This window comes from Lolium rigidum, chromosome 1, assembly GCF_022539505.1.
Source record: "Lolium rigidum isolate FL_2022 chromosome 1, APGP_CSIRO_Lrig_0.1, whole genome shotgun sequence".
NCBI lineage: Eukaryota > Viridiplantae > Streptophyta > Magnoliopsida > Poales > Poaceae > Lolium > Lolium rigidum.
Window position 1 is genome coordinate 59,943,107 of NC_061508.1, and position 22,068 is coordinate 59,965,174.

The 22,068-nt window shown below is 44.3% G+C and overlaps 2 protein-coding genes across 4 annotated transcripts; one reads left to right on the forward strand and one right to left on the reverse strand.

Moving 5' to 3' along the window:
• The first annotated feature begins 3,812 nt into the window (after nucleotides 1-3,812).
• LOC124673904 (amino acid permease 8-like) lies at nucleotides 3,813-6,279 on the forward strand. Its single transcript, XM_047209956.1, has 5 exons — nucleotides 3,813-3,933; nucleotides 4,272-4,599; nucleotides 4,682-4,899; nucleotides 5,176-5,318; nucleotides 5,429-6,279. The coding sequence occupies exons 1-5, from the start codon at nucleotides 3,822-3,824 to the stop codon at nucleotides 6,071-6,073; spliced, it is 1,446 nt and encodes a 481-aa protein (XP_047065912.1). The 5' UTR covers nucleotides 3,813-3,821; the 3' UTR covers nucleotides 6,074-6,279.
• A 2,832-nt stretch (nucleotides 6,280-9,111) lies between these two features.
• LOC124685404 (amino acid transporter AVT1I-like) lies at nucleotides 9,112-13,677 on the reverse strand. Of its 3 annotated transcripts, none has more exons than XM_047219743.1 (4): nucleotides 12,386-13,677; nucleotides 10,903-12,279; nucleotides 10,163-10,770; nucleotides 9,112-9,851 (listed from the first exon to the last, which is right to left on the reverse strand). In XM_047219743.1, exons 2-4 carry the CDS (start codon nucleotides 10,973-10,975, stop codon nucleotides 9,336-9,338), a joined length of 1,197 nt encoding a protein of 398 aa, XP_047075699.1. In that variant the 5' UTR covers nucleotides 10,976-12,279; nucleotides 12,386-13,677; the 3' UTR covers nucleotides 9,112-9,335. The 3 variants fall into 3 exon arrangements, with proteins under 3 accessions (XP_047075699.1, XP_047075700.1, XP_047075698.1); XM_047219744.1 differs by lacking the exon at nucleotides 12,386-13,677 and having other exon boundaries at nucleotides 10,903-11,021; nucleotides 11,811-11,866; XM_047219742.1 differs by having other exon boundaries at nucleotides 10,903-13,677.
• Between the last annotated feature and the right edge of the window lie 8,391 nt (nucleotides 13,678-22,068).

Sequence of the window (22,068 nt, forward strand, 5' to 3'; positions counted from 1 at the left end):
AGACGTCCGGATCTAGGCTTACACGGAGAGTCCTAGTCGGAATACAAGATGCCTAACTACGGAATATTACATTGCCGTGCACGTCAAGGATCCACCTTTCCTTATGCGCCGTACCGGATCCGGATACTTCGTGGGCCTTCACGGATCCGACTATCTTCATAGGTCGGTTGGGATCCGGCTCCTGTTACCTGGGCTGGACTTCATCCATCTTGATCTACAGCAACTGGGTCGTCCGATGGGCCACATGCCACCATCACCGTCTATGGGCCACCCGGGCTTGCCGGATCTAGGCCATGCCGTCGATATACCCATAAAGTATACCGACAACAGTCCCGAAGTCAGCGCCTGGAGATCAGCGGCCCCGATTCGTGGCGGGGTTAAGTGGCGGGCCGTTAACTAGTCGTTACCCGCCATTTCAAGCTCCAACGGTCAACTACAGCGCAATGGCTCGCGCCTCGGTCAACGTGAAACTAGCCGTTGGAACTGCCACGTATGTCCTCTGAACTATTTACGCCAACTGACCTGCGTCGACTGACTCACACTGACGGGCTTGCGCCGACTGGTCCATACCAATTGATGTACACCAACTGACTCTCGTCGACTGGCTCACACCGACTGGATCGCTCCGACTGGCTTATACCGATTGGCTCATTTCGACTAAAGACTTATGTCACAGTTATTTACTCTGTTTTAGGAGCTCGCCGCCGATTCGCCGCGTATCCTTGTCAAGCCCCTCCATGCCTTGCCTCGACTCCACGCCCAATCCACGACGCGCTCAGGGACTACTGATGGGGATGCACCTATGGGGGTCCACCATTGGTCTCACTCGCCGCATGAGAGAAGGTCAAAGAAGGGGTCCGTCGGCAAGGGCGACTGGGCCTAAAAGCCTGAGCAACTGGGCTTAAACCCTGGAGGATGGCTACTGGCCCGGAGGCCCAGGCGACTGAAGCTGTAGATTACTTGGGCGCGGGATGAAGGATCCCGGCCTTATAGCGGTCGTTAAGATACGATCTTATCTCTATGTAACCCTAGATCGGGGTGTTTATATAAACCCCCGATCTAAACCCTAGTACGGATCCGATCTCACTCTTCCTCACCTCCATAGCTCTCGCTCCTCCGGCCGACTGAGCCATCCCATTGTAAAACTCCACTTAGTAATAGATCTAGCAGGACGTAGGCATTTTATTTTCCGGAGGGGCTGACCCTGGGTAAAACCCCGTGTCCTGTGCACCTCGCTCCGCAGATGGCTACGTCACCTTGCCCCCGCATCAACAAAGTGTTGCATCCTGCCGTGGCGATATCCACGACAAGGTCTAATTTGGTGTTAAATAAAACATTAAGCAACAGATTACAAGAAAACATGGTGTGTTGTGCAAAACAAACACATAATTTTGTTACGTAGTTAGTTTCGGCAAGTGTTGCACAACTCGTAGAATCAAATCGATCAATTAGCTATAGGGGTCAATTAATATTATAGTGCTTCGTATAACAATTACTCCCTTCGATCCATAACAAGTGTCTGAGAATTTATATAGTATTGGGTTACAACGATTCTTTTACAGAATGTGTCCTCCCCGGACCCCGGCGGCTCCTCCTATTCTTTATATAGTAGGCCAGGTTTCGAAAACTAACTTGGGTCGGTTACAATTTACAATATTGGTTTCCCTTTACGGGCCATTACTTGCCTATTTTATCTAGCTCTGAGCGTCATGAGCTCACATACTCCTTCCTGATACATACGAGGATATGCAATTTTGAGGACCCAATATGATATCCCCATGTCATGCTGTGCTTGGAAAAATTGTACGAGAGATCTGCGCCGAGGAGATGAAGTACTAGATGAAGTACTACGACTCAACTCTACTACTGCTACATGTCCCGTCTAGTAGCAATGATGTGGTCTATTATAGTCTTATTAATATGATCTTGTGTTATGTGGTATATTTTTTCTTTATTTGCTAATGTAACCTACATGTATCCCCCACAAGTTCTACATTATCGCAACTGTGGAAAGCTGATTGGGTTGATTTGGTAAATAATTCCATGACTCAAAATGAGTTAGCAACATGGTTATGCTAAGACTTGCATATCACATCTCACCTATTGGAACAACCATATCGATCGACATGTTGCAACGTGGAGGTGGACCCTATTCATTGACTCCTATGTTCAAAATTATGTGAAATTTAACTTTGTACAAAGATGTACTTTGTTAGGTTTGAAAAACGTCTATAAGAAATATATCCACATTCCAATTATGTTTCCTCCATAGTGAGTTATTCGTTGTTGCAAAAAATATATAAAGACTTGCAGACGTTGTTGCGACAAATAAATAAAGATTTGCAGAATCTAACAATTTAGTTATCATGCAGCAATTGATGTGGAAATCTTGAAAAAATCCTGTATTCAAATACTTTCCAAATATACACGACTTTCCATTTTGTGGCAGTCAAAGAAATACAATTTGAAAATTAATTAGTATCATGAAAGAAATTAATCAGATATTTTCGAGAATATCGATCATCAATATTAATGAAAAATGAGTATGTGAGGGCTTTGTGGTCTTGTTTCTTACCGGTTGGATGTTTGACCCAAAAATAATCTTTTTAGGTGAGCCTTTTCTTGTTTGCATCTTTGTTTTGCTAGATTTAAAAGACACATGAATAGGAATGCTGAGGAAATAGAATGTCATGGCACGTGGAATCCTACATAAATGAAAAAAAAAGACATAGGGACCAATAACATATTTTTTATCGCACCATAGAAAATGCAGGAAATTTGTATAGAGGTTAGTACATGATAGAGTTTTCATACACACATATTTTTTTTTTCAAGAGGCCTTTCTATAAGATTGTAGAGTATGGAAAGAAATCCATCGAATTATTATAGAGTTCATTGCTTGGAACCAAATGGCCTCCATAAGTAGCCTCTATAGAAAAAAATTCTATGGCTTGGATTGCTACAAAATTCTTTTGAAATCCTTTAAATCGAAAAAGGGGTCTAGTGTATTCTAGTTTTCGTCCCCAAAAGTGTTGGAGGAAATCTGATATGCAAAGACAAATAGACAATAGTAGTATGTGACATTTATAGAGGACTTTGAACGTGATTGCTAAGAATTAGCTTAATTTTTAGTCGTCTCCGAGACCTTGAATTACATCGTGATTTGTACTATCCATCACATGCAACAAGGCTCGTAATTGAGATTTTCGTACTTGCACATGACGTTGCAACTGAGATTTTACTATCTACACATAGGTTGGAACCGAGAAAATTGTCATAGACCGTTGAATGGCTTCATGTTTTATTGCTAGTCATCATTAGCCACATGACTTGAAACTATGAATATGCATCGACCATTGGACTGGTTTATCCGTGCTAGCCATGAGTTGTAACGTGGTTTTTAAAGAAAATCGTCATATTTCTTGTTCAAGCCAGAGTTGTTGGGCAAGATCGATCCTTTTTTTTCTTTCTTTGAGCTTCCTACGGCTACGGCGGCCAGACCCGAGACATGGCTCTAACTAATAACAGAATCGGAGACAAAATCATAATAATCTGTACATAGCGCATAAGTAACCACCAAGTTTAACACGGTTTCTCTAGGTTCAAAACCCGAAAGTGATTAGGCCATATACACGATTATACGTCTAGGTTCGAAAACTACAAGGCATGACCAAGTTGAACACGGTTTATGCCTAGGTTCCAAATCATCCGACTCGGTTTGGGAATTCGATTCGAAGAAGGGAAGGTGTTAATATCAGGGCCATAAAAGATCGGCTGCCGCACCGCTGTTCTCCCCACCCTGTCCAGAAGCGACAAGCAAGATGGCCCGAGCGGACGTCGATGCCGAGTTCGGGGGACTGCCGGCGGCGCCGTACCGTCGGCGGATCATTGCCGACGAATTCTTCGACGACGACGGCAAGGCCAAGCGAACAGGCAAGAAATCGTATTCAACTCTCTGATATATCTCTTCTTTCGATGTAGTGATCTCGACCTGCTGCAAATCCCATTGTTTTACCGCACGCACATCGAGTTCTGCGTCGGCGCGGCGACGAGACTAATCTCGAGTTTTTCTTTGATCTAATACACACGTTCATGAGACCCCCTCCACTTCTCATCAGAACATTAGCCTTAATTTGTTTTGCTCCAATATCTCAAAGTGGACTTGTTCTGACGGAAGTACTGAAACATATGAACTAGACATGGGTTTCTCGAAAATGTTCACTGTAATTTGTTTTTCCTGACTCGTCTGATCGATTTCGTCTATCGAGCAGGAACGGTGTGGACGGCGACCGCGCACGTCATAACGGCGGTCATCGGCTCCGGGGTGCTGTCGCTGCCGTGGTCGACAGCGCAGCTCGGCTGGGTTGCCGGGCCGGGGACGCTGGTCGTCTTCGCCGTCATCACATACTACACCTCCGTGCTTCTCACAGATTGCTACCGCAGCGACGATGCCGTGACCGGGAAGAGGAACTACACATACACGGAAGCCGTCGAGTCCTACCTAGGTAGACGGCAGGTCTGGTTCTGTGGCCTCTGTCAGTACGTCAATCTTGTTGGAACTGCAATCGGGTACACCATTACAGCATCGATCAGTGCCGCGTAAGTCTGACGACTCACTGTATAACTTTTATTTATTTTTCAGTTAATCGATCGATCTCATTGGTTTTGTTCTGTCGAACAGGGCTTTGTACAAGGCCAATTGCTTCCACAAGAACGGCCACTCTGCCGACTGCACCGTCTACACAACCATGTACATGGTTGTCTTCGGGATATCCCAGATCTTCTTCTCGCAGCTCCCCAACCTTAGCGAGATGGCTTGGCTGTCGATCCTCGCCGCGGTCATGTCCTTCTCCTACTCGACTATCGGCGTCGGCCTCGCATTGGCGCAGACCATATCAGGTAAACGGAGAACCTTCCCAAGATATCAACGCATTAACGGGCTGGAGTTGTAACTAATCTCCTGAACGTTAGCATTAGGCGGCGCTCCCCCCCTTCTGCTTTTTCCTTTTTCTGAACTTATCTGTATTTTCGTTATCTCTGTGATAATGGAAATTCGATCCCCCTGGTGGATCGTGTGGAAAAAAAAATCAACGCATTAATGCATTCCCGTTCCTTGGTAAAATACAGCTGTGAGTTTCGGCACTGTGTTTAATTACTTATTATTCCGATTGGCAGGTCCTACTGGCAAGACAACCCTTGGTGGCACTCAAATTGGGGTAGACGTTAGTTCGCCCGCCCAGAAGATATGGCTGACATTGCAAGCGCTCGGCAACATTGCATTTGCCTTCTCATACTCCATGGTTCTTATAGAAATTCAGGTATGCATCGCATAAATGTTGACACATATCTTTTACTGTAAATTACTCCTAACAGAGTACGCTCTTAACTAGCTACTGCTGGTACTAATAGCTCATCTCTGGAAATGCAGGACACAGTGAAGGCGCCTCCGGCCGAGAATAAGACGATGAGGAAGGCCAACCTCATGGGCGTCTCCACCACCACAGCCTTCTACATGCTCTGTGGCTGCCTCGGCTACTCGGCCTTCGGCAATGCCGCACCGGGGAACATGCTCACCGGGTTCGGCTTCTACGAGCCCTTCTGGCTCATCGACTTCGCCAATGTCTGCATTGTCGTGCACCTTGTCGGCGCCTACCAGGTGTACTGTCAGCCCATCTACGCCGCCGTGGAGAAGTGGGCCGCGGCCCGATGGCCGAGCTCAGACTTCGTCGTCCGACAGTACCCTGTCGCAGGTGGCAAGTTCAACTTCAACATGTTCAGGCTGGTCTGGAGGACGGCGTTTGTCATCGTGAGCACCGTCCTGGCCATTTCGCTGCCCTTCTTCAACGATATCCTCGGCCTCCTTGGCGCGCTCGGGTTCTGGCCGCTCACCGTCTACTTCCCGGTGGAGATGTACATCAGCCAGAGCAAAGTGAAGAAGTACTCCAAAAAGTGGGTGGCTCTGCAGAGCCTGAGCTTCGTGTGCTTTGTGGTGACGGTGGCCGTGGCCGTCGCGTCTGTGGAGGGGATCACCCTATCGCTCAAGAACTATGTGCCATTCAAGACGAAGATGTGAACAAAATAGCTTAGTGTAGTCGGATTTCATTGGAGCTGTGTTTGATTGGCGAAACCAAGTGGGATGTAAGAGAATAGTTTCAGATTTTGGGGTAACCCATATATATGTGCCTGGATAGCAAAATATATCAAATATATTCCACCCATATGTGGAACCATGTTGTAATACCAATTTGGTGGAACTGTTCGATTCCTCCTCTCTGATTCTCTCCCTCTCTCCCCAAGTCACTTTCAGTGCAGTGTCATTTCATTAGAATTCGCTAAATAAATAACCACATTTGGTTCAAAATATTTCAGACGCTTCAGTTGCGACATTTAAAAAAAAAGTAAGTGATCAAAGTAATTCGCTCCCAAGGTCCTGGAGTCGGCGACCAATCACTGTGCATTGCCTAAGAGTAATGACCAAAGTGAACTATTGGACCCTTTCAGTGGCACTTGGGACGTGGGTCTAGTCCGTGATATCTTCTGTGATGAAGATGTAAGCACTGGTCTATCTATTCCAGTCTATGAGGATACTGAGGATGACTGGGCGTGGCATTTTGGTGATAAGGGCATTTTCAGTGTCAAGTCTGCATATAAGTTGCAGAGAAATTGGCTGAAGTTCAGTTGGGACAGGAATAGAATTCGGATCCAATGCAGGCTTTTAAGTGGAAAGAGATCTGACGTGCTGAAATGCACACCAAAAGTCCGACAATTCTTGTGACCTATAACCTGCCGTTCCGTTTGAATCTGCAGCGCTGAGGGATGCACATTGACCCCATTTGTCCACTCTGTTAGCGCCTGAATGAAGATGGTTATTACTTGTTTCTACGATGCAAAACTGTCAAACATTTGTGGCGAAACTTTGGTCTGGAAAAGATCCGCAAGAACATAGTAGAGTGCAGTGACCCGAAAGATGTCATTTCTCAAATTCTGCAGCTCAGAAGGGATCTGAAGTTGCGGACCATGGCTTTGCTTTGGTGGAGATGGAACGACAGGAACAAGGTAGTTTTAGGAGCGAAGGGCAACACCGATGTGAACTTGCTGCGACTGATCATTGAACTGTTGATGATTTCCACTAGTAACAGTTCTGAACTTGGGAGCGAGCGAGTGAAGCGACGGGTGCAGGTGCTGGATCGATGCAATATGTGTACGATGTCCATCAAGCTGAATCTGCCGCATGTCTCACTGGCTTCCAATGGTCAAGTTCCTGCGGTATAAGCAAAGTTTAAGCTCATCCCAGCTAAATTCAGTAGTGCACATAAATTCAAATGATTTTAAAATTCATTTTTAATTTTGAAATTTTGTTGAACTTTAAGAGAAATTTTTGGCACTTTGAATGAAATGCAAACTGAAATATACAAACTCATTGGAACTTTAGTGATTTTTGTTGGGGGTGAAATATTTCCAAAACCGAGATTTAAAACCAACCAACTCGTCTGACAACATCTCCATGTTTTCAAACCTAGGCAGCAGCGAGGTGCCGGGTGCGTCGAGGCATCAAAGGAGGTGGCACATGGAGGTGACATCTCCATGTTCTACCAACCCCTACTTCCAAGGTCTTTGGACGCCACCTCCTCAAGCTCAGCAACACCTGCTACTTCACCCATTGGTCCAATGACGAGAGCCCGAGCCAAAAAAACACTTCAAGATGAGGTCAATTTATTCGTAAGCTCTCATGATATTCCCCTTTGCATGAATGGCTGGCTACCTCAAGCGGACGTGCTATGCATAATCAAGTGTGAGCCTCAAGCCTCGATGGACGAACGTGCACCAGTATCTTTGTTCGTCGTGGTCTAGGTGCTTCAGCTGTGGAGCACATATACATCATACAAATGACGTTGGAACAACAGGGTTTGACGCTTTGACCTGAAAATTACAACTGGGACACATATCTGCACAACACTTAATTCTACAAAAAAAATGATGGAACTCTCAACTCTGTTCATCCATTAACAGAAGGAAGTAGCCACTGGCTAGACATCGGGCTATACATTTTTAAACATAAGGCTCGAGCAGAGCCCGGCTTTAAATTAATAAAGCCCCAACGGCAGAATTCATACATCATCCACAGACACGACCAAGACGCGACAAGATGGAGGGATGCTCCACACAACCACAAGCACAGGTTACACGACCTGGACAATACAAGATACAAGGTGAACGGCCTAGCTGAACAGAAGGCAAGGCGACGCCCCAACGTCAAAGCCTGCCACCTAGAAACACCGGACGCCACCTGACTCCACTCGGCCCCAGAGGGGAGCACAAGACATTAGACACTATCATCTGATAGAAGCATGAAGAGCTCGGATCATGCCTATCACCAGCTCCACCGCTTGCCGGTCTCCTCTCCTAGCCAGAAGCTTCCAAGCCTGCAAGTAAACAGTCATTTTGTACAAGCCGTTAGCCGGGTTAGCAGGGAAACTACCCTCAATGGTGAATTTGTTTCTAACGTTCCAAAGAGACCAAAGAAGGGCAGCGCACGCCAACCAAAGGACTCTCCGAGTCTGGCCGACGTGGACGCGCATGTACCGAAAAATGTCGGCAAAGCACGAGGGGTTCCAAGAGCAACCAAGAAGGTCTCTGACCGCACTCCACATGAAGCGCGCCAGCGGACATCTAAAGAAGATGTGGTTGTTATCCTCCACCTCCAAGCACAGGGCGCAAGTACCATTGGATGGACCCTTACGTTTCCGGATATTGTCATTGGAGGGGAGTCGACGTTTCGATAACTGCCAGAGAAAGATACGGACTTTGAGTGGCACCTTGATCTCCCACACTATCCCATAGTGTTTGTGGGGAATGCCTTGGCATAAGCTCTTGTACAAAGATCGCACGGAGAACTTCCCATTTGGCTCCAAGGACCACGAAATCCGATCCGGGTTCCGACAGGTGGATGGTCTCCACCAGCCGGGCGACGTCGGAACGTGAGCCTACACTGGTTTCCCAGGAAGAGCGTGGCCACCGTGGCAAGGGGTTCCGACACAATGGCAAAGAGCCCCGGGAACTGGTCCTTGAGGGGGCCCTTCTCATGCCACCAATCCACCCAGAATCAGGCTATACATTTCAATAATGTTTATAACATGATAGATAGTACAAGCAGTTTCTTCGGAATAAGTAAGTCTCCATTCCCAAGACCTTAGCCATTATTCCTATTCAGTCTTATGTGACCTAAATTTCTATCTATATCTTGCCAGAGTATTATAGGTACAGAGCACAGCCATTATTTGCTGTACTAGAATAGGCTCCACATATGGTTCGTTCCACATCCTTGCTCATAAAATTCATAAGCTCTGGAAGATCTGTTTCAGTGAACTGTAGGTGCCTACGACTACAACTCCTACCCCAACAATGATAATAGCCACGCAAACCACCTGCTCGAACCCCAGCTTTCTGCAAGTCCTGGATCTGATCTTCAGGTAGCAAGCACATGGCAGCAGCATCGTGGCAGTGCCGCTTAGCAATGAGCCGGTGAGCGCAACGGCGTAGGCGAAGAACGGCACGACAAGTGCCACTATGGTTGTGCTGACAACCAGCGCAGTCCTGATGGAGAGGCTGGCAGCTTTGTTCTTGCCAACATGGAGACTGTCCTCAATCGCCTCTGCTATTGGAGTGACCAGCAACGCAAACTTGGTGAACGGATTGATCAGCGTGGTGTAGATGGCGATGCTGGAGCTCAAATTCCTTGATGGCAGGTTGAGCGTAATTTGGGACATCAGCGAATCACCGTACATCAAGTACCCGATCACGCCCATCAGTCCATAGCCAAGAGTGCAGATGATGAAACAGAGGAGCAACACCTGGAATTGGAAAAATAGATACAAGACGTGTTACACACTGTGATGTCATTGATCTACAGCTTTCTGTTATCGGAAAGTTTGACAGGATTCCAGTTTCCAGAACTGAAGTTACCATTTGCAACTCCAATCAGTCAAAAAGGTTAAATTATGCTTTGACTAAGAGCATGAAAGGAAAAATTAACCATAATAGATGGACAGACTAAGATCAGTTTTAGTTTTCAACAGATGAGTAAGGTGCTACATAATGGTAATACACGCTTCCTGGTCAAACAAACACAAAAGATCAGTGAAAGAACTTCTTGTTTACTTACTGCTGGGAACATTTTTCTGTTACTCATTCCGGTGTATATCATGGGAAAAACTGCATGGCCACTGAAACAGAATGAATATAAGCTCATCGCAGTTGGAATACCGGCCCAGTTCAGAAGCACGCCTTTCTCATGGAAACCAATTCCATCAAATGCTCCCACCCATGCAACAGAGGCGATGAGAATGATGGAAGCCAAGATTCCTCCAACAGAGACATACGCAAGGGCATTCAAGCTCCGAAACCATGTCGTTGGCAAAACTAACATGCTGAAAATCAGAACGAACCCTTGCTTGCCTCCAATCTTGAGTCCAGCGACATGGAACTTGACACTTGGAAATAATTTCTCCAGGTTATCACCCTCTAATATCATGAAATCAATTGCCACAAGGTACAGCTCCAGGTACATGAATATTGCAACTATGATTCTTCCTTTCCGGCCAAAAGCTAGCTCACCTATATCAGGATATGTCTTAACAAGGGAGCTTGAATCTATGCATCTTTGTAGGAGAATCCCAGTGTAGAAGCAGATAACAGCTATAGTTGTGAAGATAAGTACGCTCAACCATCCTCCTTGAGACAATGCATAAGGAATGGATAATATTCCAACCCCTACAAAATAGAAAGTTAATACTGCAAGTTAGCTAGGTTAAAGAGCAGATATGAGACAGAATGATTAATTGGATAGATATAGCGGACTTATCCAATCTGAAGCTTGAACAAGACAGAAAGAGCAGAAGAAACCTGAGAGAGCATTAACTCCATTGAAGCAAGTTTTGAAGAAGCTCGTCCCAGACTTTGGAGTACTGGCATCCATCACAAACTACAAGTGCTGTTGGACTACACCATGTTCATTACCTTGCCTTTTAAAGAGAAGGGTGGTGCATGAAGTTAGCATTAGCACTAGCACTAGCAAAGCACTTTCTTGTGATAATTGACTAGATGTCCATTTCTAAGAAAAGAAGGGAGATAAAATGCAAAAAATAAAGCACGGATCATTTATTGCATGGGCGACAAAGTGGATCTGTCCAATGTATGTTGAGTTTCAACAACAGATATGTACTGAAGCCTGAGAATCTGAAGATAAATATCCAGATATTAAGGAAGGAAACACGCTCATCCAAAATGCATGCAACAACCATGCTAAAAGCAGGGAAACACGTAAAGTTGCTCCGTCTTCTAATATGCTTGATTTGCCTTGGTCCAAATTATGCGAATAACTAAGATATTGATAGGACCAAACTTTTGAACATCTGCCTATATGCAGTCTGTTGTCCTTTCTTTTGGATTATAAAATACAGATATCTTTAAAGGTGGCCGTTAATTTGATACTTCCTAACTGTACGCAGGAATACGTGTGATGTCATTGTGCAAGAAGAATATTCTGCATAAACACCATGCTGTAATGTATATATATGAGTTCTCGGAGGTAGGAACAGTGATAGAAAATGCAGTTAGCTAAGAACTGTATACATTAGAGAGAGAAAATGGATATATACTGAAAAGACAAGCAATATCCTTCATAAGAAACTCTAACTTCCATTCGTAATTTTTTTTGAGGACTACCTTCATTCATAAATTATAATCCACAATGATATCATGACTACACTCTACAATTATTGAAAAAATAAATGTTAGTGAACATATATTACTGCAAATTGGGACCCTCGTTGGTCAAGGTGGCGGCGACGTGATGTGTGCAGCCAAAAGACCTGGGTTCAATCCCCAGCCCTGGTGTGTACTCCTGAAGAGCATTGTGTCAGATAGAAATACTGACAATAATGAGCACAAATGAATGAAGAAATCATGGAACGAGACTCTGGATTTGTATCGAAGATTACATAAGCTTAACCGTAACCCTGACTAGATTGACTTCTCAACATATCATGCATACATTGCTATCCTCTACATTCAAAGATGTGGTCGAACATATATCTAGCACACTAATCTGATGTCATGCCATTATATAAAGTGTAAAACAGAGAGAAGACCGAAATCGCAGCATCCAACAGAAACGTAAGTGAGAAAGGGATTATTCTCTTAAAGGAGCTGAAAAACTGGTTAATTGGTTAGGCAATAATGTTCCGAAATGACCTTCCTATGCAGGAAAGAGTAAGAACCCTGTACAGACAGAATAAAAACCGTGTTGAGCACTATATTTAATTATTATTTAAATGATAAAACAGAATTATGAAGCACTATGTGCTTCATTTAAATCATTACATACCTGTACTAAGCAGACTGATGACAGAAGATGGTAGATGTGGCCAGAACCTGCTCATCTTTAATAATGACATGACACTTCCCACTATGTGATGTCTCCATTCTGATGGTAACAAAAGTTCAGTGCACCAAACAAATATGGAAATGGCACAACCCTAAATATTTCTGCTACCGTGTTGCAGCTAGCCCTAGTGAATACATAAAACATCGCCGCTCCACTAAATTATGCCTATTCTGCAGCTGGTGGGAACATATCAAATAATGAGTGCCAAAAAATAATATAACATAATTCTTTGTTGCACGGTCTGTGGAGCAATAGCGTATTTATATCAAGCAGATGAAAAGCATACCACTTTATGAGATAATATTTAAGCCACATGGGTGTGCTCTTGAAAGGTCCTAGACCAAGTATATAAAACACATTTTCTGAAGATTCTAAACGTAAGCACTTGAAAAGTCATTCTCTGTTACTCATTGAACAATGAAAAATACAAGTGGTGTCCCAAAAGTAGATAACTACAGAATTTTTAACAACAAACCTACATGAAATCCGGCGAAAATGTAGGGAGGGGGGATTTTATTTGTCCACTGGAAACACATCCTTTTTTTTGAAAATCCATAAAATATCAAGATATAGTGTATCAAAAAAATCATATAATTTCATGGACTTAGTAAACAATTACACATAAATTTATGTAAAAATTTAGAATCTTGATATATCATATTAGTTCCAATCATATCAAGAATTCAGTATACAAGAAAGACAAGTTGACAATCTTAGCATATATGAGGAGTGCAAAGTATGGCAGTGTGCCTTTTCTGGTTCTTGATATCAGGATGAATTTCACATCTAAGTTACATTACATGTGTATCATGTAAAAAATCATACCATCCATGAATAATTAGTATTTTTTGAACATTTGCATCATTCACTTTTTGCCATTGGGGAGTGGACTCCCTTGGGCACCGATCAGTTCTCGAAAGTTGCTGGAGAGGGTTCTTCGTTAGAGATTAAGACCGGAGCATGAGAAAATCCATATTATAAGTTTTCCCATGCAGAGATTTGAAATTGATAGGTTCTAAAGCACTCCTAGGTGACACAAGAAATGACACATTGGTCTTTGTCATGGTAGCCTCCTGAGTCTTGTCTACCAGTAAAGTTAGTTCATGTGGTCCAACGTATATCCTATGGAATCTAAAAGTAAGGACAGATACAATCTCAGCGACCACAAGTTGTTAGTTGGGTACTTCCGCACGTATCAGCTCAGTATCACTTTGATCGTAAGTAAAAGCTAAAGCACCCCCGTTGTGGAGCTGCCCATACCTGGGCATTCCCCTCACCATCAGGCGTCCCACGAGAGCTCAGATGCAGCCCGTGATCGACCGTGTTGCGGCAAAACTGCCCACCTGGAAGGCGCACCTGATGGACAAGGCCGGGCGGCTGAAACTGATAAGGTCCGTGCTCAGTGCGATCCCCATTCACCAGCTCCTCGTCTACGCCCCGGACAAGAAGACGCTGCACCTCAGCGAAAAGATACAGCGAGGCTTCCTCTGGGCTGGGGCGCTGGGCGCAAGGAGGCCCATGGCGGCAACTGCCATGTGAACTGGGGCCGGGTTTGTCGTCCCATCGGCCGCGGCGTCCTAAACCTGGACAAGGCTGGCATCGGTCTTCGCCTTCGCTGGCTTTGGTTCAGCCGAACGGACCCGAGCAGGGCTTGGTAGGGCCTTGACCTGCAATTCTCGGCCGTGGAACGCGCGCTGTTCTTTGCCTCGACGACCATGGCCCTCGGTGACGGACGCACGGCGTTATTCTGGGAAGATCGCTGGCTGGGCGGGCGCTCCATCAGCGATATTGCTCCCCACCTGTACACGTGCATCCCCAAATGCAGACGCCGCATCAGGACGATCGCTGACGGCCTGCTCAGCCACTCCTGGGCGCACGACATCCACGACACGATTGGGATTCCAGAGATCGGCGAGTACCTACTGCTTTGGCGACAGCTCGAGCCCGTGGAACTATCCAACCAGGCCGACACCCTCACCTGGAAGTGGAACGACAGCGGAACCTACTCCGCCAAGTCCTGCTACAACGCCATGTTCCAGGGATCGACCCACTGCAGCGCCTGGAAGCTTACCTGGCGCACCTGGGCCCCCAGCGTGTCAAATTCTTCCATTGGTTAGCCAACCTGGACCAATGATGGACGGCCGCACGCCTGCAACGCCGGGGACTTCAGCACCACCCTCGCTGCCTCCTTTGTGATAAGGAGATGGAGTCCATGCAGCACCTCCTGACAGGATGCTGCTTCTCCCAGCAGGTTTGGTTCGAGGTTCTGGCCTGGTTGCGCGCTACCTGCAACCCCCCGGAACGTGATGACTCGCTCCAGACTTGGTGGCACAGAGCACGACGGACCTCCCCTACGCCCAGCCACAAGGGCCTGGCCTCCATCACCCTGCTCATCCCCTGGATGCTTTGGAAGCACCGGCAACGATTGCGTGTTCAATGGAGCTCAACCTCCATCAGCACCGTCGTCAACAACATCAAGGAGGAGGCTGCCTTATGGGCAAGGGCAGGAGCGCAGGGGCTACGCCTGATCCTCCCTCAGACTTGGGATGTATCCCCCTGTTTTATCGCTTTTTGTTCCCTCTGTGTTGTATCGTCCCTTAGGGGGCATGTAACCGTAAACCTTCTTTCTATCCAATGAAATGAAACGCAAAGGCTTTTTGCGTTTTCTCGAAAAAAAAGAAGCTAAAGCACACATTTTCGCCTGCATTAAAGCTCACATACAAATTATATTTAAAAAACAAGAGAACATTTTGCAAGCAACTTCATTCAGCATTTCCTTTGCATAGCATAAAGTTTGGTGTCCGGCCGTGGAAGTGGAAGTTGGTTAAATAGTAATATTACAGAGTAGCAGAAAAATTACGACCACAAAAGAGATATCGGTTACCAGAATTGCCATGAAATATAAATTCAGCTCTTTGGGAAGATTGGAGCTGTAACAGAGCGATGGTAAAAGAAGTGTAAATATCACAAGACAATAAAACTGTGTGCTCAATTTAAAATGAATATCCCAACAGGATATAACACCAAAAATATGAAAGATGGCCAAAGTTGATGGAGGCTGTAGCACCAAAGAACTGATCATGATTAGATGTCCTTTAACGGAAAAGTTACTGTACAAGTAGCAGAAGATGCTGGATGAAAAGAAGTATCTTAACTTTTTCTCAAAGGTAAGTAGCTTTTTTGTGTTTTGTTCCTACATTTTTAAAATTAAGGCCATGTAAAGAATGCAGGAGATTTCCCCTTTCAAGATAGAACTGAGCATAGAAAAAATAGTATTTCAAGGTCTTCTGAATCTATTCAAGTAGTAAGTGCAGAGGTCGGATATCCCCTTTTCAGATAAAAATTCATGTATAGTTAAGTATTGTGCTTTCTGTAACAGAGAATAGTGGTGACTGGTATCACGTACAATAGGTTCTTCAAGAGTAGAATAAGACATTAGCCAATAAAATAAGAAGAGATGCAACGGCATGCTAACAATAATGACTTAGGAAATCAGGATTCAGAAGAACCAGGTTAAGCCATAACTTTGCCTACCTACATTCAATGCAACTATCCCTTTATTTTTCTGATGGAAAGGCGGATCATGGGAAAATACACGCAAATCATCCTTATGTTAGCCAATTTGAAACAAGATAGACAACATGAGTGGACAAGTTCAGATATATCCTGATAATGGTTTTTTTTCTTTCTGGTGGGAAGGTGGAGCTGGAACATAAAAAAAAACATTACAAGACAAAACACGATTAGAACGAGATAGACAACCTGAACTGGATGGAGAAGATCAGATTCATATCCTAATCATGGGAGACCCACGGAAGCCCCAACATATTTTAGAGGGAAAACTCAAAAGTGTAGGCCAAGGGGACGAGAAGCATGGACGTGCACCTACTCAGCAAGCACTGCTGGTTGCTGGGCAAAGCCATGGTGCCCAACAGAAGTGCCACTGAAATCTTTCGCGCTGTCCCTCGCAGTGTCTCCCTCCATGCTCGACTCTATCCGAACTTTTGCCGGTTCCTCTCAGATTTTAAATCCTTCAAGAGTCCCAGCGTGTGAGACTCTGAACCGGGCGAATTACCTACCACGTACCACACGCTCGCCCACACATTGTGCATCGCCACTATGATTCGGCAAAGAATTGTGCTGGTGGAGTGGAGGACAGCATTCTGATGTCCTGGCCGGCCAATGAACTGAATACTTACCAGTTACCATTCTGTCCATTCAGTTGCCGCCGATGCCCCGGTTCCGGCATCGCTTGCGAAGTGCCCTGGCCTGAAATACCCACCGCCCGGAGCCGCTGATGGTGGCCGCGCGGCGACGTCGACCAGCAGCCGCACCAGCGCGGCGACATCCCCCCTCGAGACCTAAAAAACGCAGGCGACAGTAGTGTCAGACCCAGAGCCCAGAGGACTGAACCATGAGTTAGCCACCCATCAACTCACGAGAGGCAATTCACTGATGCGAGGGGCAGGGATCTCCGTATAGTCGCCGCCGGAGGTGGCCGTGGCCGACGCAGCACGCCGCCACGCCGCACCAGTCATCTCGAAGGCTCTGAAGAGCACCACGCCATGCGACGGAGACTCTCGGCAGCGGCAGAGAAAAGACCAGTACGGGAAGGCCCGGCCCGGCCCAACCCAAGGACCCATGGTCCAGCACACAGGATGGCAATTAGCACCTGCAGTGGTCGTGCATGGGCCAGCCCATTCATTGTTCTTTTTTCACGCCTTTTCCTGTTTTATTTCGGTTTTGTTTTGTTTCTTTTTTTTTGTTTCCGTATTTTTTCTGTCTCTTTTCGTTTTTTCATGTTTTCTTTTTGGCAAAAGCTAGATTATAAAAATGCAAACCATCAACCGCTTTTGGAGTCATCCGGTGCACTTAGGTGATCAAATCCTGCGCTTTCAATCATATAGCAAAAATGTTTCACGTGTAGCTATTTTCTCTATGTATGTAACAACGATTTGCAACATATTTTTCTGTAAACAGTAAAAACAAGCAAATGTATGGGGAAATATTGCAACACTTTAAACATGCTCATGTAGCAAAAAAATACAGTATGTAACAAATCCCTCTTTGCTTCGAGCAAAATCAAAAAATCATGTTAACAATCTCCAACAAAAAAAACCAACACATCAAACATGTTTTGCCTAACTCAACAAACATTATGAGAACACGCAAGTAACATTTGAGCAGTCTCTCGGTACCATATGCGCAGAAATCATTGTTGCAATTTGCTCATACTTACATATAAAAAACTATGTATACATGTAGCAGATCGCAATGCCGTATGTAGCATCAACAAAAATCCGCCAAAATGGTGTGCTAGCGACCATGGAGAAACCAACGTGGCCGATTTGAGCTTGCTGACGACCAATCTGCCACACCGGAGGTCAACAAGAGACAAAGTCAAGTGAATCTCCTGAATCACCTACCGATCTGCTAGGTTGGAGGTAGTCGCAGCCAAATTGGGTCAAAATCCATACAAATACGCTCGTAGATGTCATCCTCATCGAAACAGGTGACATGTGAAGAGCTCGTTATCCATTGAGAAGCATTCAGCTGGCTAGCGGCCGAGGACGAATGAGTCGGCCGAACCTTGTGGGGAGGAAGAGCAACAGCCGCACAGATGGAGGAGCAGCGGTTGTCGACGAGCAGGCGAAGGAGCAGTAGTGGTGTCAGTGCGGGTGGAAGAGCAGCGGAGGTGGCTGGCATGTGCAGAGAGCGACAGTCACCGCGCGACTAAACACCTCGAGCGGCCGCAACTAATAGAGAGAGATGTGAAAGAGATATGCTCGTTAGAGAGACATGTGAGCAAACCGACTAATCCAAGTTAGAATTTTCTTTCTTTTCCCGTATTTAATTGCTTTTATTTTTACTCGGTAAAATTTATTTTAAAAATCATGAACATTATTTAATTGGGACCTTTTCTATCCAATTAAAAAATTGAATCCTTGTTTAAATTATGTACACTTTTATAAAAGTGAACATTTTCATATTTGAACAGTTTTATTATATGAATATTTTTATCGAGTGAACAAATTTTCAAATTTGAACCAATTTTATCGAGTGAACAATTTTTAGAATTGTGGGCATTTTTTTTTTGAACTCGTCAACATATTTTCTTCAAAGCATAAACCCCTTTTCCCATAAAGTGACAAGGGAATTAGTTTTTCAAGACAAGATTTTTTCATTAGATAAACCTTTATTTAACATTGATGAAGACTTTTTAAATACAGGATGAACCACTTTTTCTTATATGTGAACATTTTCCATGTTTTTAATTGATACTTTGTACTATAAAAAATTTAGCTAATAAATTTACTAGAAATTTGGAAAAAAAAATCAGGAAACATATATGGGATGCCTTCCCCTGCGGTTTTTCTTAAAACATTCATGCACCAGTTTCTTTTCTAGTAGAAGCACATTCCCAGGCAAGCATGTCGGAGTAATCATTGTGTATGTTGCCTGAAGTCCACCTATATGGGTATTGCGGATGGAAGCAAGTTACACCAGCGAGTCAAGGGTCGAACTCGCTGCAATCAATACAGAGTGTGATGGGTGAATGGGTTGACCTCGTTGGGACTTCAAGTGCAGAGTGTTGTGTCAGCGGAGTATTTTCTCCACAAGGGTGGCGCGAGGGTTTATATCGAACTCTCGGAGAAATGGAAAAATAGTATTTTCTTCTCTCTTCTTCTAGCAATCCTGCAAATAAAATAAAAACCTTGTGTCTCCAACTTCACCGTGGGGTTGTCAAGCACTAGGTTTCGTGTAAGTAAGTAAAACACAACTCAAAATAAAGCGAATAAAACTAGAAAAAATAAAATAACTAAGTAAAAAATGTAAAGGGGTTGATTGTTTTTGGTGTTTTGGATGCAAATAAGAAAAGTAAATATTTTTGTTTTTTTGGATTAAAATAGTGTTGCAAGTAAAAAACAAGATAAAAACAATATAAATGTGCTTCTTATATAAAAAGTGGACCGAGGTTGATGGGTTCACTTGACTATTCTCTGTTTTAAGTTGTAGCGGACAAATAGTAATCTTCAATGAGGATGCAGAACAATAACATGAGTAAGATATGCATTTATATGGGCATCACATCCTAACATAGAGATGATGCAACACATCTCTCTTATACTCCACAAGAAAGGGAAAACTCCATGTAGTCTTGTATTAAAAATCAACAGAGTATAGCCATAAGTACTTTGACATGATGTTTGAATATCAAATATGCTACCTTGACCAAACAAGATCATCACTTTTGTCACGTGACGAACATAGAACATGTATTCACTTTATCTCTAGTGAGGTAGAAAAAGAAATGACAATGCCATAATAGATCATGAATTTGTTTTCACTATTCAATCACTAAAACCATGTTACTCCATCTAATACACACATCACTCCACACACGCTCTTGCATAGATGTTGGATCAGAATAAATACTTAAAAATGAGGTACATAATATGCATCTATCAATACATCTTACACATGATACGCTCAGATCTCATAGCACAATATTATAGAATAAGGATCCACCACATAAGTATTACAAATATGGCCATAATCATGTGAGGAATCTCATATGGAACTAAGAATTATGAAGAACGTGAGAGAATTAGATCAAGTTACTGCCACAAACCCGTAGTCCAGAGGTGGACTACTTTCCCTTGATCATGGTGATGATGATGAAGACGTTGGAGAAGGTGGAGATCCCTCCAGCGGAGTTTCCCCCTCCAATCTTCTCTGTTGTAGCCTCCATTTTCATGTTTCTGTCTTTCTGCAGCTCTCTCCTTTATAGAACTCTTCGGGGCCATATATATATAGTGATTTTTAGATCACAATACGTCAGTGGGAAAAAAGATCACGCGATTTGGACGATCAACGGCCGAAAGAGGTCAGATGGCGCGCCTGACATGTTTCGGCGCGCCACCTGGGCTCTTTTGGGCCTCGGGCCCTTCCAGGTGAGGTTCCAGTGCCCAGGGTGCTTCTCCCAATGAAAATATGATGCTCCAAAAATCTCAGGTCAATTTGACTCCGTATAGGTCTGTGAAAGTGAAAAATACACAAAACAGGGGTTTCCTATTTTGCAGAGTTATAAACCAAATAAAGGGGATCATTGGTAAATCCCCATAAGTCAATGTAAAAGATGGTATTATCATCATATGTGTTGCAAATATGTGGGAATTCAATATGATAAAGGACAAAGTTCATGTATGCATTTTACATGCATCACATGAGTGGGAGAGTTTCATAAAAAGATGATCACATAAAGCCATCTGATATTTCATCCCGAATAACCACTGCAATGATTGTAAGAAAGTCACTCTGATCCATCACAATTAAGGGTTTCTCCATGGATATTGATATGAGTTTGTGAATATCTCCTTACCCCCCCCCCCCCCTTGACCATAAGAATATCACGCCGTCACATTCTATCACGTAGCATCGTACATACTACCACATGTCTAAACGTAATTCCCTCTCTAGTCCTGAAGGCAAATATTACATGGTAAAATTCATCTAATATCTAGAGATAAAACCAACACATAATCATGAATCAAAGTTATAAATAATCTTTGTTTCATATCATAATATTGCTAGGGTTTGATACATTGCAAACGTATCTATATTTTTTGATGCTCCATGCTTGTTTTACACTAATATCTATATATTTTGTTTCCACTTCGTGGAATTTTTATGCATTTTCTAGAACTAACCTATTAACAAGATGCCATAGTGTCAGTTCCTGTTTTCTGCTGTTTTTGTATTTCAGAAAAGTTGTACAGGAAATATTCTCAGATTTGGACGAAACAAAAGCTAAACCAAATATTTTCCCGACACGAAGAAGGAGTCCAAAGCAGAGACGGGGGAGGGCGCCGAGGTGGTCACACCATGCCATGGCGCGGGCCCACCTCTGGTCGCGCCTGGCTATGGTGTGGGCCCCTCAGGCGCCCACCGACCTCGCCCTTCGTCCTATATATTGCCTTCCGACGCGAAAACCCTAAATGAATCAACCTCCATCCACGAAAAGTTATGTAGCTCCGCCGCCATCGAAGACAAGTTTCGGGGACAGAAATCTTTGTTCCGGTACCCTGCCGGGACTGGGAATTCCCCCGAAGCCATCTCCATCGACTCCACCACCATCTTCATCGCTATTTGCTGACTCCCATGATGAGGGAGTGATGCGTGTAGTTAACACACGTCCGTTGGGAACCCCAAGAGGAAGGTGTGATGCGTACAGTAGCAAGTTTTCCCTCAGTAAGAAACCAAGGTTTATCGAACCAGTAGGAGTCAAGGATCACGTGAAGGTCGTTGGTGACGGAGTGTAGTGCGGCGCAACACCAAGGATTCCGGCGCCAACATGGAACCTGCACAACACAATCAAAGTACTTTGCCCCAACGTAACAGTGAGGTTGTCAATCTCACCGGCTTGCTGAAAACAAAGGATTAATTGTATAGTGTGGAAGATGATGTTTGTTTGCGAAGAACAAGTAAAGAACAATTGCGATAGATTGTATTTCAGATGTAAAGAATGGACCGGGGTCCACAGTTCACTAGTGGTGTCTCTCCCATAAGATAAATAGCATGTTGGGTGAACAAATTACAGTTGGGCAATTGACAAATAAAGA